Raw genomic sequence first — 20,063 nt, 5'->3', positions numbered from 1 at the left:
TGTGTCTGAGTAGTTCTGACCTGAACCTCGGCTTGTGTGTGTCCTGCAGTGGCCGGGCAGCTTTGGGCCGAGACGTGACGGAGCCGCAGGGAGCCGCTGGTGGAGACGTGAGGACGGAGCCGCTGGGAGCCGCTGGAGGTCATGCCCGGGGGCCGCAGGGGTCCCAGTAGACAGCAGCTGAGCCGCTGCGCTCTGCCGTCGCTGCAGACGCTGGTGGGCGGCGGCCTCAGCAATGGGGCGGGGCTTCGGTGCAGGTGAGGTGCTGATGCTTCTAACAGCTCTTCACCACGAAGTGAAGTTTGATTAGGCCCACTCACACAGTGCATGTATTAGGGCTAGCAGTCGGTTTAACCCTAATTGTTTTCCATAGTCAACACATTAAAGGGGACATATTACGCCCCTTTTCACAAGATGTCATTTGAAGCTATGGTGTCCCCAGAATATGTCTGCTTATGCATCAATACACTCTTTCAAAGCAGCTTATTCATCATGACAGTGTTTAGAATGTGTAATAGTCCACAAACAGCCGTTTATATTCAGTGAGGATATACACTCACCTAAAGGATTATTAGGAACACCTGTTCAATTTCTCATTAATGCAATTATCTAATCAACCAATCACATGGCAGTTGCTTCAATGCATTTAGGGGTGTGGTCCTGGTCAAGACAATCTCCTGAACTCCAAACTGAATGTCAGAATGGGAAAGAAAGGTGATTTAAGCAATTTTGAGCGTGGCATGGTTGTTGGTGCCAGACGGGCCGGTCTGAGTATTTCACAATCTGCTCAGTTACTGGGATTTTCACGCACAACCATTTCTAGGGTTTACAAAGAATGGTGTGAAAAGGGAAAAACATCCAGTATGCGGCAGTCCTGTGGGCGAAAATGCCTTGTTGATGCTAGAGGTCAGAGGAGAATGGGCCGACTTATTCAAGCTGATAGAAGAGCAACTTTGACTGAAATAACCACTCGTTACAACCGAGGTATGCAGCAAAGCATTTGTGAAGCCACAACACGCACAACCTTGAGGCGGATGGGCTACAACAGCAGAAGACCCCACCGGGTACCACTCATCTCCACTACAAATAGGAAAAAGAGGCTACAATTTGCACGAGCTCACCAAAATTGGACAGTTGAAGACTGGAAAAATGTTGCCTGGTCTGATGAGTCTCGATTTCTGTTGAGGCATTCAGATGGTAGAGTCAGAATTTGGTGTAAACAGAATGAGAACATGGATCCATCATGCCTTGTTACCACTGTGCAGGCTGGTGGTGGTGGTGTAATGGTGTGGGGGATGTTTTCTTGGCACACTTTACGCCCCTTAGTGCCAATTGGGCATCGTTTAAATGCCACGGCCTACCTGAGCATTGTTTCTGACCATGTCCATCCCTTTATGACCACCATGTACCCATCCTCTGATGGCTACTTCCAGCAGGATAATGCACCATGTCACAAAGCTCGAATCATTTCAAATTGGTTTCTTGAACATGACAATGAGTTCACTGTACTAAAATGGCCCCCACAGTCACCAGATCTCAACCCAATAGAGCATCTTTGGGATGTGGTGGAACGGGAGCTTCGTGCCCTGGATGTGCATCCCACAAATCTCCATCAACTGCAAGATGCTATCCTATCAATATGGGCCAACATTTCTAAAGAATGCTTTCAGCACCTTGTTGAATCAATGCCACGTAGAATTAAGGCAGTTCTGAAGGCGAAAGGGGGTCAAACACAGTATTAGTATGTTGTTCCTAATAATCCTTTAGGTGAGTGTAATAGAAAAAGTGATTATTCCTTGAAAATGTTTTTTTGATCATTTATTATTATTAGTGTTAGTATTATTATTAAATTGAAATATCTAAATTCTACTGTACAACAGTAATATATTATCAAGTTAAACCGAACTCTTATTTTGACGGGTTGTGGTGAAGACCTTTGAGTCTCCGTGTGTTAATGATATAACAAGAGTTTTTCTTCAATGAAACTGTAAAATGCTGACGAACTTCAGTGACTCTCAGAGCGGCTCTGGAAATGAAGTTCATGCATTCATGTTCTCGTAATCCACTGATTTAATGTGAATCGCTACTCGGTAGTACTGACGTAATTCGGTCTGTGCCATTAAAAGTACCGAGTTCGGTACCCAACCCTCTTACTCTTACTCTTACTGCTGTAGAAAGATATGGTAAAACTAGTATGAGAAGATTACTAGTAGGCTACGCGGTTCAGAGATCAGCATATATCATCCAGACGTGAGCTTCAATGAGCTCTCACATGATGAGTTTGGATGATAATTCTGCGGAACCACAGAAACCAAATGACTTCCTGTAATCTTGTTCTCAGTGTCTTTAAACAGTTTTGCTCAGCTTTACATGAAAGTCAGTATCATCCCCTAAAATACACACAATATTATAATTTATTAATGTGAAAATCGCTTAATACTGATAAAAAACGTGAGTATAACAAGATCTGCAATGATATTAATACCTTGTGCAAAAACAGCACAACATTTGTTAGCAAACAGCAGTTATGAATGTGTTTACTGATACATTGTGTCAGAATGTAGCAAAGTAACATTCCATTCATACAGAGCACTCTGAGATTATAAACATATGTGAAATAAACGATATGATAACCTCATATATAACGTCCAGAAACACTTCATGTAAACGTCATCATTCCACTGTGAGGCAAATGTTTTTATCCAACACTAATCCACTTGAACGGTCAGGAAGAGTCTCGTCCACTGAGTGTCTGTGTACCTCAGGAATGAACTTCAGACGAGCCTGTAAAACATATTTCAGACCCACAAACCTCGGTTCCACAGGCTGGTCCTCCGCGGGATCGTGAGCCAGGAGTGTTTTGTCCTTGTATGTGTGTGTGTGTGTGTGTGTGTGTGTGAGGACATCAGACCTCGAGCGTGTGTCTGGTCAGCAGTGTGTTCTGGTCAGAGAGAGAGGACAGAGAGTGAGCGAACGAGCCGGTTGAGCTGGTCAGTTAGAGCGGGTTAGTCTCGTCTAGAGTGAGTCGCAGGTCAAGCGCTGTCAGTGATTATTCTGGAAATATATTAGGACCAGACATGTATGTTACATCACTCAGAAAAAGAAATACAAAATATAAATCAAAACTTGAAACGCTACATGATTCTCCAAGTTGCACTCAATAAGATTTCCATCTGTATTTATGCACACAAATGGAGCTTCTGCGGGTCTGATCGCCTACATGTTACTTTTGGATCTCATTTAATGAAGATGAGAAGTTTGATGTTAGATGCAGTAAAACGCTACAGCTACGTCTGTGTTTGTAAAAGCAAGAAAAGATGTCAGAGAAAGCCTCGTACAGTGGAAGTGTGACGAGGCGTAACTGTTTCTACAAACTGAAGGACGAGAGGGATGATCTCTGACACACACACAGACTCTAAAAACACCACCTGTAATTTCTTTCATCAAGCTTGTCTTCATTTTTGCTTTACACATTTGATCAATGTCATACCTTGACCTTTTTTATTTCTTTTTCAACATTTCTTAGTGCTTTGAGGGACCGTTTCTATCATTAGTTGTGTTAGAGTTTATAGCTGTGATCCAAACACATTTTGGGGAGGATTTAAGCAGCAAGCAGGCAGAGATATGATTGATTTTTTGACATTCTTGTTACCTGTGTACAGGTTATTTTCTGTTGTCAAATCGAGGTGCAAATCGAACCGTGATCGAAAGACCTAGGTCGGAATCAAACTGCGCACTTTGTTCATCAAAAAATGTCTACAAGAGATATGAATGAAATAAATGGTAAGGATGATGACTGGCAAGAGGAAATCTTATAGAGTGCTTCTCTGGTGAATGCATTTATTATGTTCTGGATTCTCTCTTTTAATGACTGTTTTCAGGGATCTTTCATTCTTGAGGTTTCTTTTCTAATAATGTTACCAATTGTGTTTTAAGACTACATACTTAAAATCCCTGAAAGCCTTTTCAAAAGCCTTTCTAAGGCATTGGATTCTGTGGAACCTTGGTGCTTTTCTTTCACTGCACCATCGCATGCATTTCCATGCGAGACAAACGCAGGTCCACAGATCCGAGGGTTTTATTCCCTTCTCAGTGGAACATCAGTCACACAGAGTCCAACAGGTAACTCAGTCACACAGAGTCCTACAGGTAACTCAGTCACACAGAGAGTCACACAGAGTCCTACAGGTAACTCAGTCACACAGAGAGTCAACACAGAGTCCTACAGGTAACTCAGTCACACAGAGTCCAACAGGTAACTCAGTCACACAGAGTCCTACAGGTAACTCAGTCACACAGAGAGTCACACAGAGTCCTACAGGTAACTCAGTCACACAGAGTCCTACAGGTAACTCAGTCACACAGAGTCCTACAGGTAACTCAGTCACACAGAGTCCTACAGGTAACTCAGTCACACAGAGTCCAACAGGTAACTCAGTCACACAGAGTCCTACAGGTAACTCAGTCACACAGAGAGTCAACACAGAGTCCTACAGGTAACTCAGTCACACAGAGTCCTACAGGTAACTCAGTCACACAGAGTCCTACAGGTAACTCAGTCACACAGAGTCCTACAGGTAACTCAGTCACACAGAGTCCTACAGGTAACTCAGTCACACAGAGTCCAACAGGTAACTCAGTCACACAGAGTCCTACAGGTAACTCAGTCACACAGAGTCCTACAGGTAACTCAGTCACACAGAGTCCAACAGGTAACTCAGTCACACAGAGTCCTACAGGTAACTCAGTCACACAGAGAGTCAACACAGAGTCCTACAGGTAACTCAGTCACACAGAGTCCTACAGGTAACTCAGTCACACAGAGTCCAACAGGTAACTCAGTCACACAGAGTCCTACAGGTAACTCAGTCACACAGAGAGTCAACACAGAGTCCTACAGGTAACTCAGTCACACAGAGTCCTACAGGTAACTCAGTCACACAGAGTCCTACAGGTAACTCAGTCACACAGAGTCCTACAGGTAACTCAGTCACACAGAGTCCTACAGGTAACTCAGTCACACAGAGTCCTACAGGTAACTCAGTCACACAGAGTCCAACAGGTAACTCAGTCACACAGAGTCCTACAGGTAACTCAGTCACACAGAGTCCAACAGGTAACTCAGTCACACAGAGTCCTACAGGTAACTCAGTCACACAGAGAGTCAACACAGAGTCCTACAGGTAACTCAGTCACACAGAGTCCTACAGGTAACTCAGTCAACACAGAGTCCTACAGGTAACTCAGTCACACAGAGTCCTACAGGTAACTCAGTCACACAGAGTCCTACAGGTAACTCAGGCCCCATTTACACTGCATAGTTCAAGTGACCCAATTCCGATTTTTTCCTCTCATGTGGCACAGATCGGATATGACCGGTGAACGTGTAAGCAGGAAAAAAATGCATGGATTCCGATTTTCTCAGATCGGATTCAGGCCTCAATCATATGTGGTAATAAATCGGATATGAATCGGATACGTGCATTTGCGTGTGCCATGTAAGCAGACAAATCGGATATTCCCCAGTAAATGCGAGTCATACGTCATTAAAAAAATGACGTCAACTCAGGTGGACACCCCCAACTGAGAACACATGACTTATTATAGGCGCGATGGAGGTCGAAGGCTCAACACAGTGGAGTAATTTTTTCTACACCTTACGAGAGCAATGTTTTGCTGACCTTTGAAAACAGTGCGGAAAGCAAAACACTGCATAATTAGAGATGCGCGGATGAGCTCCAACGTCACCCGAATCCGCAGTCAAAAACAAATCATCCACCCGCACCAATAATTTTCTCTGATTTAAGTATCCGCACCTGATGGTCAAAGTTATTATTCTTATGTGTGGTTACGCGTGAGGATAAATGGATGATCATCACCTTCAACAGCGGACTCGAGGCGACAGTTCATGCGCGGATCTAATACAATGATGAATGAGCGCTGCTTTTAAACGAACATTTCTTTAAAACAAAATTTATTTGAGAGAATTTCATTTTCTTAATGGCATAATCAGGCTTTACTCCCTTGAAACTTAAACTGGAATGGAACATGCTCATATTTTAGAGAATGTAGTTAATATTTTAGTTAATGATTTATCTATCCAACCGCGACCCACCTGAAATTAATCAGAATGTTTTTTTTATTAGCCTACTTAACCCGCCCGATCCGCGGATTATCCACAGTGCCCCCACGGATATGACCGCGATCCGCGCATCACTATAATAATTTTGTCTGCTTCTGCATCCATTGCATATAGAGCTGTTTTACTTCATTTTCCGGGCCAGAACGTCTACATTTGATTGTTTTGGCAGTGTATAGTGTAAATGCAAATATCGGATACAGGTCACTTTTAAAAGATGATGTAAGCGGGTCGTCAAAAAAATTGGATATAGTCAGCAAATCGGAATTGGGCATCAAGACCTGCAGTGTAAATGCAGCCTCAGTCACACAGAGTCCTACAGGTAACTCAGTCACACAGAGTTCTACAGGTAACTCAGTCACACAGAGTCCTACAGGTAACTCAGTCACACATAGGACTCAGGTAACTCAGTCACACATAGGACTCAGGTAACTCAGTCACACATAAGACTCAGGTAACTCAGTCACACAGAGAGTCACACAGAGTCCTACAGGTAACTCAGTCACACAGAGTCCTACAGGTAACTCAGTCACAAAGAGTCCAACAGGTAACTCAGTCACACAGAGTCCAACAGGTAACTCAGTCACAAAGAGTCCAACAGGTAACTCAGTCACAAAGAGTCCTACAGGTAACTCAGTCACACAGATTACTACAGGTAACTCAGTCACACAGATTACTACAGGTAACTCAGTCACACAGATTACTACAGGTAACTCAGTCACACAGAGTCCTACAGGTAACTCAGTCACACAGAGAGTCACACAGAGTCCTACAGGTAACTCAGACACACAGAGTCCTACAGATAACTCAGTCACACAGAGTCCAACAGGTAACTCAGACACACAGAGTCCTACAGGTAACTCAGTCACACAGAGTCCTACAGGTAACTCAGTCACACAGAGTCCTACAGGTAACTCAGACACACAGAGTCCTACAGGTAACTCAGTCACACAGAGTCCTACAGGTAACTCAGTCACACAGAGAGTCACACAGAGTCCTACAGGTAACTCAGTCACACAGAGTCCTACAGATAACTCAGTCACACAGAGTCCTACAGGTAACTCAGTCACACAGAGTCCTACAGATAACTCAGTCACACAGAGTCCTACAGGTAACTCAGTCACACAGAGTCCTACAGGTATCTCAGTCACACAGTCCAACAGGTAACTCAGACACACAGAGTCCTACAGATAACTCAGTCACACAGATTACTACAGATAACTCAGTCACACAGAGTCCTACAGGTAACTCAGTCACACAGAGTCCTACAGGTATCTCAGTCACACAGTCCAACAGGTAACTCAGTCACACAGAGTCCAACAGGTAACTCAGTCACACAGAGTCCTACAGGTAACTCAGTCACACAGATTACTACAGGTAACTCAGTCACACAGAGTCCTACAGGTAACTCAGTCACACAGAGTCCAACAGGTAACTCAGTCACACAGAGTCCTACAGGTAACTCAGTCACACATAGGACTCAGGTAACTCAGTCACACATAGGACTCAGGTAACTCAGTCACACATAGGACTCAGGTAACTCAGTCACACAGAGAGTCACACAGAGTCCTACAGGTAACTCAGTCACACAGAGTCCTACAGGTAACTCAGTCACACAGAGTCCTACAGATAACTCAGTCACACAGAGTCCTACAGGTAACTCAGTCACACAGAGTCCTACAGGTCACTCAGTCACACAGAGTCCTACAGGTCACTCAGTCACACAGAGTCCTACAGGTCACTCAGTCACACAGAGTCCTACAGGTAACTCAGTCACACAGAGTCCTACAGGTAACTCAGTCACACAGAGTCCTACAGGTAACTCAGACACACAGAGTCCTACAGGTAACTCAGTCACACAGAGTCCTACAGGTAACTCAGTCACACAGAGTCCTACAGGTAACTTAGTCACACAGAGTCCAACAGGTAACTCAGTCACACAGAGTCCTACAGGTAACTCAGTCACACATAGGACTCAGGTAACTCAGTCACACAGAGAGTCACACAGAGTCCTACAGGTAACTCAGTCACACAGAGTCCAACAGGTAACTCAGTCACACAGAGTCCAACAGGTAACTCAGTCACACAGAGTCCAACAGGTAACTCAGTCACAAAGAGTCCAAAAGGTAACTCAGTCACACAGAGTCCAACAGGTAACTCAGTCACACAGAGTCCAACAGGTAACTCAGTCACACAGAGTCCTACAGGTAACTCAGTCACACATAGGACTCAGGTAACTCAGTCACACAGAGAGTCACACAGAGTCCTACAGGTAACTCAGTCACACAGAGTCCTACAGGTAACTCAGTCACACAGAGTCCAACAGGTAACTCAGTCACACAGAGTCCAACAGGTAACTCAGTCACACAGAGTCCAACAGGTAACTCAGTCACACATAGGACTCAGGTAACTCAGTCACACAGAGAGTCACACAGAGTCCTACAGGTAACTCAGTCACACAGAGTCCTACAGGTAACTCAGTCACACAGAGTCCAACAGGTAACTCAGTCACACAGAGTCCAACAGGTAACTCAGTCACACAGAGTCCAACAGGTAACTCAGTCACACAGAGTCCAAAAGGTAACTCAGTCACACAGAGTCCAACAGGTAACTCAGTCACACAGAGTCCTACAGGTAACTCAGTCACACATAGGACTCAGGTAACTCAGTCACACAGAGAGTCACACAGAGTCCTACAGGTAACTCAGTCACACAGAGTCCTACAGGTAACTCAGTCACACAGAGTCCAACAGGTAACTCAGTCACACAGAGTCCAACAGGTAACTCAGTCACACAGAGTCCAACAGGTAACTCAGTCACAAAGAGTCCAAAAGGTAACTCAGTCACACAGAGTCCAACAGGTAACTCAGTCACACAGAGTCCAACAGGTAACTCAGTCACACAGAGTCCTACAGGTAACTCAGTCACACAGAGTCCAACAGGTAACTCAGTCACACAGAGTCCAACAGGTAACTCAGTCACAAAGAGTCCAAAAGGTAACTCAGTCACAAAGAGTCCTACAGGTAACTCAGTCACACAGATTACTAAAGGTAACTCAGTCACACAGAGTCCTACAGGTAACTCAGTCACACATAGGACTCAGGTAACTCAGTCACACATAGGACTCAGGTAACTCAGTCACACATAGGACTCAGGTAACTCAGTCACACAGAGAGTCACACAGAGTCCTACAGGTAACTCAGTCACACAGAGTCCTACAGGTAACTCAGTCACACAGAGAGTCACACAGAGTCCTACAGGTAACTCAGTCACACAGATTACTACAGGTAACTCAGTCACACAGATTACTACAGGTAACTCAGTCACACAGAGTCCTATAGGTAACTCAGTCACACAGAGAGTCACACAGAGTCCTACAGGTAACTCAGACACACAGAGTCCTACAGATAACTCAGTCACACAGATTACTACAGATAACTCAGTCACACAGAGTCCTACAGGTAACTCAGTCACACAGAGTCCTACAGGTAACTCAGTCACACAGAGTCCTACAGGTATCTCAGTCACACAGTCCAACAGGTAACTCAGTCACACAGAGTCCTACAGGTAACTCAGTCACACAGATTACTACAGGTAACTCAGTCACACAGATTACTACAGGTAACTCAGTCACACAGAGTCCTACAGGTAACTCAGTCACACAGAGAGTCACACAGAGTCCTACAGGTAACTCAGACACACAGAGTCCTACAGATAACTCAGTCACATAGAGTCCTACAGGTAACTCAGTCACACAGAGAGTCACACAGAGTCCTACAGGTAACTCAGTCACACAGAGTCCTACAGATAACTCAGTCACACAGAGTCCTACAGGTAACTCAGTCACACAGAGAGTCACACAGAGTCCTACAGGTAACTCAGTCACACAGATTACTACAGGTAACTCAGTCACACAGATTACTACAGGTAACTCAGTCACACAGAGTCCTACAGGTAACTCAGTCACACAGAGTCCTACAGGTATCTCAGTCACACAGTCCAACAGGTAACTCAGTCACACAGAGTCCTACAGGTAACTCAGTCACACAGAGTCCTACAGGTATCTCAGTCACACAGTCCAACAGGTAACTCAGTCACACAGAGTCCTACAGGTATCTCAGTCACACAGAGTCCTACAGGTAACTCAGTCACACAGAGTCCAACAGGTAACTCAGTCACACAGAGTCCTACAGGTAACTCAGTCACACAGAGTCCTACAGATAACTCAGTCACACAGAGTCCTACAGGTAACTCAGTCACACAGAGAGTCACACAGAGTCCTACAGGTAACTCAGTCACACAGATTACTACAGGTAACTCAGTCACACAGATTACTACAGGTAACTCAGTCACACAGAGTCCTACAGGTAACTCAGTCACACAGAGAGTCACACAGAGTCCTACAGGTAACTCAGTCACACAGAGTCCTACAGGTATCTCAGTCACACAGTCCAACAGGTAACTCAGACACACAGAGTCCTACAGATAACTCAGTCACACAGAGTCCTACAGGTAACTCAGTCACACAGAGTCCTACAGGTATCTCAGTCACACAGTCCAACAGGTAACTCAGTCACACAGAGTCCTACAGGTAACTCAGTCACACAGAGTCCTACAGGTAACTCAGTCACACAGAGTCCTACAGGTCACTCAGTCACACAGAGTCCTACAGGTCACTCAGTCACACAGAGTCCTACAGGTAACTCAGTCACACAGAGAGTCACACAGAGTCCTACAGGTAACTCAGACACACAGAGTCCTACAGATAACTCAGTCACACAGAGTCCAACAGGTAACTCAGTCACACAGAGTCCTACAGGTAACTCAGTCACACAGAGTCCTACAGGTAACTCAGACACACAGAGTCCTACAGGTAACTCAGTCACACAGAGTCCTACAGGTAACTCAGTCACACAGAGAGTCACACAGAGTCCTACAGGTAACTCAGTCACACAGAGTCCTACAGATAACTCAGTCACACAGAGTCCTACAGGTAACTCAGTCACACAGAGTCCTACAGATAACTCAGTCACACAGAGTCCTACAGGTAACTCAGTCACACAGAGTCCTACAGGTATCTCAGTCACACAGTCCAACAGGTAACTCAGACACACAGAGTCCTACAGATAACTCAGTCACACAGATTACTACAGATAACTCAGTCACACAGAGTCCTACAGGTAACTCAGTCACACAGAGTCCTACAGGTATCTCAGTCACACAGTCCAACAGGTAACTCAGTCACACAGAGTCCAACAGGTAACTCAGTCACACAGAGTCCTACAGGTAACTCAGTCACACAGATTACTACAGGTAACTCAGTCACACAGAGTCCTACAGGTAACTCAGTCACACAGAGTCCAACAGGTAACTCAGTCACACAGAGTCCTACAGGTAACTCAGTCACACATAGGACTCAGGTAACTCAGTCACACATAGGACTCAGGTAACTCAGTCACACATAGGACTCAGGTAACTCAGTCACACAGAGAGTCACACAGAGTCCTACAGGTAACTCAGTCACACAGAGTCCTACAGGTAACTCAGTCACACAGAGTCCTACAGATAACTCAGTCACACAGAGTCCTACAGGTAACTCAGTCACACAGAGTCCTACAGGTCACTCAGTCACACAGAGTCCTACAGGTCACTCAGTCACACAGAGTCCTACAGGTCACTCAGTCACACAGAGTCCTACAGGTAACTCAGTCACACAGAGTCCTACAGGTAACTCAGTCACACAGAGTCCTACAGGTAACTCAGACACACAGAGTCCTACAGGTAACTCAGTCACACAGAGTCCTACAGGTAACTCAGTCATACAGAGTCCTACAGGTAACTCAGTCACACAGAGTCCAACAGGTAACTCAGTCACACAGAGTCCTACAGGTAACTCAGTCACACATAGGACTCAGGTAACTCAGTCACACAGAGAGTCACACAGAGTCCTACAGGTAACTCAGTCACACAGAGTCCAACAGGTAACTCAGTCACACAGAGTCCAACAGGTAACTCAGTCACACAGAGTCCAACAGGTAACTCAGTCACAAAGAGTCCAAAAGGTAACTCAGTCACACAGAGTCCAACAGGTAACTCAGTCACACAGAGTCCAACAGGTAACTCAGTCACACAGAGTCCTACAGGTAACTCAGTCACACATAGGACTCAGGTAACTCAGTCACACAGAGAGTCACACAGAGTCCTACAGGTAACTCAGTCACACAGAGTCCTACAGGTAACTCAGTCACACAGAGTCCAACAGGTAACTCAGTCACACAGAGTCCAACAGGTAACTCAGTCACACAGAGTCCAACAGGTAACTCAGTCACACATAGGACTCAGGTAACTCAGTCACACAGAGAGTCACACAGAGTCCTACAGGTAACTCAGTCACACAGAGTCCTACAGGTAACTCAGTCACACAGAGTCCAACAGGTAACTCAGTCACACAGAGTCCAACAGGTAACTCAGTCACACAGAGTCCAACAGGTAACTCAGTCACACAGAGTCCAAAAGGTAACTCAGTCACACAGAGTCCAACAGGTAACTCAGTCACACAGAGTCCAACAGGTAACTCAGTCACACAGAGTCCTACAGGTAACTCAGTCACACATAGGACTCAGGTAACTCAGTCACACAGAGAGTCACACAGAGTCCTACAGGTAACTCAGTCACACAGAGTCCTACAGGTAACTCAGTCACACAGAGTCCAACAGGTAACTCAGTCACACAGAGTCCAACAGGTAACTCAGTCACACAGAGTCCAACAGGTAACTCAGTCACAAAGAGTCCAAAAGGTAACTCAGTCACACAGAGTCCAACAGGTAACTCAGTCACACAGAGTCCTACAGGTAACTCAGTCACACAGAGTCCAACAGGTAACTCAGTCACACAGAGTCCAACAGGTAACTCAGTCACAAAGAGTCCTACAGGTAACTCAGTCACACAGATTACTAAAGGTAACTCAGTCACACAGAGTCCTACAGGTAACTCAGTCACACATAGGACTCAGGTAACTCAGTCACACATAGGACTCAGGTAACTCAGTCACACATAGGACTCAGGTAACTCAGTCACACAGAGAGTCACACAGAGTCCTACAGGTAACTCAGTCACACAGAGTCCTACAGGTAACTCAGTCACACAGAGAGTCACACAGAGTCCTACAGGTAACTCAGTCACACAGATTACTACAGGTAACTCAGTCACACAGATTACTACAGGTAACTCAGTCACACAGAGTCCTATAGGTAACTCAGTCACACAGAGAGTCACACAGAGTCCTACAGGTAACTCAGACACACAGAGTCCTACAGATAACTCAGTCACACAGATTACTACAGATAACTCAGTCACACAGAGTCCTACAGGTAACTCAGTCACACAGAGTCCTACAGGTAACTCAGTCACACAGAGTCCTACAGGTATCTCAGTCACACAGTCCAACAGGTAACTCAGTCACACAGAGTCCTACAGGTAACTCAGTCACACAGATTACTACAGGTAACTCAGTCACACAGATTACTACAGGTAACTCAGTCACACAGAGTCCTACAGGTAACTCAGTCACACAGAGAGTCACACAGAGTCCTACAGGTAACTCAGACACACAGAGTCCTACAGATAACTCAGTCACATAGAGTCCTACAGGTAACTCAGTCACACAGAGAGTCACACAGAGTCCTACAGGTAACTCAGTCACACAGAGTCCTACAGATAACTCAGTCACACAGAGTCCTACAGGTAACTCAGTCACACAGAGAGTCACACAGAGTCCTACAGGTAACTCAGTCACACAGATTACTACAGGTAACTCAGTCACACAGATTACTACAGGTAACTCAGTCACACAGAGTCCTACAGGTAACTCAGTCACACAGAGTCCTACAGGTATCTTAGTCACACAGTCCAACAGGTAACTCAGTCACACAGAGTCCTACAGGTAACTCAGTCACACAGAGTCCTACAGGTATCTCAGTCACACAGTCCAACAGGTAACTCAGTCACACAGAGTCCTACAGGTAACTCAGTCACACAGAGTCCAACAGGTAACTCAGTCACACAGAGTCCTACAGGTAACTCAGTCACACAGAGTCCTACAGATAACTCAGTCACACAGAGTCCTACAGGTAACTCAGTCACACAGAGAGTCACACAGAGTCCTACAGGTAACTCAGTCACACAGATTACTACAGGTAACTCAGTCACACAGATTACTACAGGTAACTCAGTCACACAGAGTCCTACAGGTAACTCAGTCACACAGAGAGTCACACAGAGTCCTACAGGTAACTCAGTCACACAGAGTCCTACAGGTATCTCAGTCACACAGTCCAACAGGTAACTCAGACACACAGAGTCCTACAGATAACTCAGTCACACAGAGTCCTACAGGTAACTCAGTCACACAGAGTCCTACAGGTAACTCAGTCACACAGAGTCCTACAGGTATCTCAGTCACACAGTCCAACAGGTAACTCAGTCACACAGAGTCCTACAGGTAACTCAGTCACACAGAGTCCTACAGGTAACTCAGTCACACAGAGTCCTACAGGTCACTCAGTCACACAGAGTCCTACAGGTCACTCAGTCACACAGAGTCCAACAGGTAACTCAGTCACACAGAGTCCTACAGGTAACTCAGTCACACAGAGTCCTACAGGTAACTCAGTCACACAGAGTCCTACAGGTAACTCAGTCACACAGAGTCCTACAGGTAACTCAGTCACACAGATTACTACAGGTAACTCAGTCACACAGAGAGTCACACAGAGTCCTACAGGTAACTCAGTCACACAGAGTCCTACAGGTAACTCAGTCACACAGAGTCCTACAGGTAACTCAGTCACACAGAGTCCAACAGGTAACTCAGTCACACAGAGTCCTACAGGTAACTCAGTCACACAGAGTCCTACAGGTAACTCAGTCACACAGAGTCCTACAGGTAACTCAGTCACACAGAGTCCTACAGGTAACTCAGTCACACAGATTACTACAGGTAACTCAGTCACACAGAGTCCTACAGGTAACTCAGTCACACAGAGTCCTACAGGTAACTCAGTCACACAGATTACTACAGGTAACTCAGTCACACAGAGTCCTACAGGTAACTCAGTCACACAGAGTCCTACAGGTAACTCAGTCACACAGATTACTACAGGTAACTCAGTCACACAGAGTCCTACAGGTAACTCAGTCACACAGAGTCCTACAGGTAACTCAGTCACACAGATTACTACAGGTAACTCAGTCACACAGAGAGTCACACAGAGTCCTACAGGTAACTCAGTCACACAGAGTCCTACAGGTAACTCAGTCACACAGATTACTACAGGTAACTCAGTCACACAGAGAGTCACACAGAGTCCTACAGGTAACTCAGTCACACAGAGTCCTACAGGTAACTCAGTCACACAGAGTCCTACAGGTAACTCAGTCACACAGAGTCCAACAGGTAACTCAGTCACACAGAGTCCAACAGGTAACTCAGTCACACAGAGTCCTACAGGTAACTCAGTCACACAGAGTCCTACAGGTAACTCAGTCACACAGAGTCCTACAGGTAACTCAGTCACACAGATTACTACAGGTAACTCAGTCACACAGAGTCCTACAGGTAACTCAGTCACACAGAGTCCTACAGGTAACTCAGTCACACAGATTACTACAGGTAACTCAGTCACACAGAGTCCTACAGGTAATTCAGTCACACAGATTACTACAGGTAACTCAGTCACACAGAGAGTCACACAGAGTCCTACAGGTAACTCAGTCACACAGAGTCCTACAGGTAACTCAGTCACACAGATTACTACAGGTAACTCAGTCACACAGAGAGTCACACAGAGTCCTACAGGTAACTCAGTCACACAGAGTCCTACAGGTAACTCAGTCACACAGAGTCCTACAGGTAACTCAGTCACACAGAGTCCAACAGGTAACTCAGTCACACAGAGTCCTACAGGTAACCCAGTCACACAGAGTCCTACAGGTAACTCAGTCACACAGAGTCCTACAGGTAACTCAGTCACACAGAGTCCAACAGGTAACTCAGTCACACAGAGTCCTACAGGTAACTCAGTCACACAGAGTCCAACAGGTAACTCAGTCACACAGAGTCCTACATGTAACTCAGTCACACAGAGTCCAACAGGTAACTCAGTCACACAGAGTCCAACAGGTAACTCAGTCACACAGAGTCCTACAGGTAACTCAGTCACACAGAGTCCAACAGGTAACTCAGTCACACAGAGTCCTACAGGTAACCCAGTCACACAGAGTTCTACAGGTAACTCAGTCACACAGAGTCCTACAGGTAACTCAGTCACACAGAGTCCAACAGGTAACTCAGTCACACAGAGTCCTACAGGTAACTCAGTCACACAGAGTCCAACAGGTAACTCAGTCACACAGAGTCCTACAGGTAACTCAGTCACACAGAGTCCAACAGGTAACTCAGTCACACAGAGTCCAACAGGTAACTCAGTCACACAGAGTCCTACAGGTAACTCACCACTCTCCTCTGCCCGTGACCGGAGCGCTGTTGGCCAGTCTCGGCTCCTCGGGAACGCTCCAGCTCCAGCTCCTTCTCTGTGTAGGGAGGCAGGGATTCACTATCCTCTGCTGGTCGCTGGCGAGGGGACTGGTTGCTTGAGGACCTGCTGTGGAAACGTTCACTGTTTTTCTTGGAGCTGTTTTTGGAAGGTGTGTCCGAGTCCTCTTCAGTCCGGCCCGCTTTTGAAGAGCCACTCTTCCCAGCTTTAGCTTTACGCTCTAATAAACTGTTGAGAAGGGCATCATCGTAGTCTCTTCTGCTCCCGGTAGCGCTGGAATCTCTCTGATCCCGTGGATCCCGTTGGGGTTGATCATTGTCCCGCACGTCCCGCCTTATCCTAGGCAGTGGCGGAGGGCTGGGCAGGCGTCTCGCTGGACTGGCCTTTGGAGAGTAATGTTTGGAAGAATAAAATGGATACCGATCCCGTTCCAGCTCCTGTTCTCGCTCTCTCTCCCTCTCGCGCTCCCGTTCTCGCTCTCTCTCCCTCTCGTGCTCCCGTTCTCGCTCTCTCTCCCTCTCGTGCTCCCGTTCTCGCTCTCTTTCCCTCTCGCGCTCCTGTTCGTGCGTTCTGTAGTCGTCCTCCCGGTTTCCAAGCTCTCCGTGACGTCCTCGCTGCATATATGTCATCGCAAACTCCTCGAGCTCATCCAGAGATCCGGTCCGTCCGTGATCCAGGAAAGCCTTTCTCTGCAGGTGCTCGGAGCGAGGGTTCCACCTGGAAAGAATGATTTATGAATTCAAATCTGTCAAAACTATTAAACTAATCGGTGTGTATTCAGAATAGTGAAGAGAGGAATCTACTACACCTCATCCTTCCATTACCTGCGGTTGTCATCCGGCACACGGTTTCTATGCTGTGGCTGTCGAGTGTATCGTCCCTCATGAATGGGAGATAAATCTGTGGTCCGGAGGTCAGTGGGGTCATCAAGATCAGGGATGACTGGCAGAGCCTTTTTTTGTACTTGTCGATAGGTTTGATGGAAGTCCGTTTCTGCATCATGTAATGAACTCAGCTCGGACATACTGCAAGCTGCAGATAAGCAGAAATCAGCAAAGGCGTCAACCTCTTTTTACTCTGTGTAAATTCTTACCACAATTATTTGACATTAGAATATTTGAACTTGTTCTTGTAACTCTTATCCTCATTTATTCCAGGAACATTAAGCATAATTTACAGGTACTATATGAAAGAATGTAAAAAAAAAAAAAGTGAAGAATGAAGGGCTAAAAGACCACAAGGAATGCAGAGACAAACATGCAGCTCTTCAGGCAGGAAAACAGAGAAGAGGAGACGGAAGACATGTGGAGTGCATGCGTGCAGTGGATCATGCAGTGGATGGCGTGCAGTGGCTCATGCAGTGGTCATATCCAGTGAGTGTGTGCAGTTGATTGCGTGCAGTGAAATACGCAGTGGACTGTGTGCAGTGGATAACGTGCAGTGAAATGCACAGTGGATTGCGTGCAGTGGTCATGTGGCGTCTGGAATGGCGTTTGACTCTTACAGTCTCGGCTGCTGCCAAGCGTCTGTGACGGGTTGAACTGAGCGAGCTGCTTCTCCACGAACTGCAGCACCTTCAGAGAGCTCTGATCTGACGCAGACTGCAGATGGAAACCACTCCGCACTACAGAAGATACATCATGTGTGTGTGTTGTAAGAATATTGTTTTTGGTAACTCGGGGAAACAGACTCAGGCCAATTTAAAACAGTCCTGTCCTGTTTTCTGATGAGAAACAATTTTTTGCAAGCAAAATATAAACCATAAATATATTTTATACTATAGCAGGTTTTTTTAGTGCCCCATTCTTTTGTGGGCTTATAGAATCTGCTCCTTGTGAGAGAATATGTGGACTAATATTGAATGTTAAATCATAATATTATTTCAGGGGTTCGTATGTTAATATAATACTTAAATAGAGGTGAAAGTAAACTAATTTAGCCCGTGGTCCATAATAGAGGGCTTGAGCTTGTGACTCGATCTGAGCTCTAAAAACCGCCTGAATTTGCCTAAACTGAGCGAGGAGGAGCAGGAATGCAATTGAAAGAGTGAGACTAAGCAGCACATTTAATATATGCTTACTCTAGCATTGTGATCAGTTGAATTACTAAATAAAATGTGTAACTTTACTTGACCTGTATGCATTTAATATGACACATTGTGTTGCATTTGCCCTCAAGTGCAATCTCTATTGTCGCAGTGTGAAGGGAATGCATGAGTCTGTCTGCAGCTGTATCACTTTAACTTGAAATTTTTTAATGTTTGGATTTCAGAAGTGTGTTCGGTTCATTTTGAGTTATTGAAACCTCCCAGATTCTGAACTCTTCTGTGGTAAAGCTCTGAAATACCGCTGTGGTCAGAACTATTTAATAACGTATCAATCATGCTGTGGTTTGGAGCATCTAACACTGTCACAAACAGACTTTCACCAGCAGCTCAGTTTCAGTGAACATGTTTACTCTAGTGCTCACCTGCTGAGCCGTTGTGCTCCAGCGATGGTGCGGTGGACAGGTGTGGGTCGATGGACAGGTGTGGGTCGATGAGGGAGGGCGGGGCGATGGGCACCATGGTGGGCATCCCAGCTATGTAGTATGGAGGGAACATGGGCACTGGGGTGGGCACTGCTGTCTTGATCCCCTTTCCTGCTTCATACACTATTGGAGAGAAAGACCAAAGTCATGTAGCACGCCAACCCGGCTATTTGAAAGAGTTAATTTACCCAGTTCATGTGCAATGCAATACTAATATGCAAAATATGCTATGCCGTAAACTCTGAAACTCTGCCAAATCTTCTGTGGTCTGTTTTCTCTTTCAAGTCAACTACTCTAATGGAGGAGCAAATGTTTACAGAGAATCTTGCTGAAAAGTTAGTTGAAGTTCTGACATGTTTTTGTTACAGTATTATTGAGTACTGAAGTACTGAGGTTTGTCAAGTGGTGTTCATTACACAGTCAAATGATGTCCAGCTCCTCCTCTCTGGACTAATGGGTGGAGCTTGACCTAATTAGGTTTAGGAATAGGGTGTGGCTGGATGTCAGGCTCCACCCATTGCCTCTCAGGTTTGTGCCAAATCATAGTAATGCAAGAACATGAGTTAATATGTGTTTGTATGCTTGTGTAGTGTGTTTTGATCTTGATCTTGATTGTTTGACCTGCACTGGTGTGTTTGTATGCTTGTGTAGTGTGTTTTGATCTTGATCTTGATTGTTTGACCTGCACTGGTGTGTGTGTGGTACTCACGGTGTCGAGGGCAGCAGCAGGTCTCTGGGCAGCAGCAGCATCTCACGTAACAGCAGCAGGAATGAGGGCAACACTGACACCAGCAAACTCCCACCAACAGAATGACCAGAGCACTGCCCACGACCACAGCGCTCAC

The 20,063-nt window shown here is 45.7% G+C and overlaps 1 protein-coding gene across 5 annotated transcripts in view; it reads right to left on the bottom strand.

Annotated features, from left to right (window-relative positions):
• Positions 1-497: 497 nt before the first annotated feature.
• LOC307145154 (immunoglobulin like domain containing receptor 2) overlaps positions 498-20,063 on the bottom strand; it is a 45,958-nt gene continuing 26,392 nt past the window's right edge. For 2 of the 5 annotated variants that reach the window (XM_079848014.1, XM_079848016.1), the window contains 6 exons: positions 19,928-20,063; positions 19,159-19,341; positions 18,194-18,313; positions 17,514-17,721; positions 16,650-17,406; positions 1,428-2,938 (listed from right to left, as the gene is read on the bottom strand). The exon at positions 19,928-20,063 is cut by the window's right edge and continues 11 nt beyond it. In XM_079848014.1, coding sequence (XP_079704140.1) covers positions 2,903-2,938; positions 16,650-17,406; positions 17,514-17,721; positions 18,194-18,313; positions 19,159-19,341; positions 19,928-20,063 — 1,440 coding nt within the window. In that variant the 3' untranslated portion in view covers positions 1,428-2,902. Of the gene's footprint in view, positions 3,052-3,649; positions 3,754-16,649; positions 17,407-17,513; positions 17,722-18,193; positions 18,314-19,158; positions 19,342-19,927 lie in introns of all 5 variants that reach the window. The other 3 variants (XM_079848013.1, XM_079848017.1, XM_079848015.1) reach the window with 3 other exon arrangements.

Source organism: Squalius cephalus, assembly GCF_949319135.1.
Source record: "Squalius cephalus genome assembly, chromosome: 2".
Classification (NCBI taxonomy): Eukaryota; Metazoa; Chordata; class Actinopteri; order Cypriniformes; family Leuciscidae; genus Squalius; species Squalius cephalus.
The sequence above is the reverse complement of the archived record's forward strand: the minus strand, read 5'-3'. Positions and strand labels throughout refer to the sequence as shown.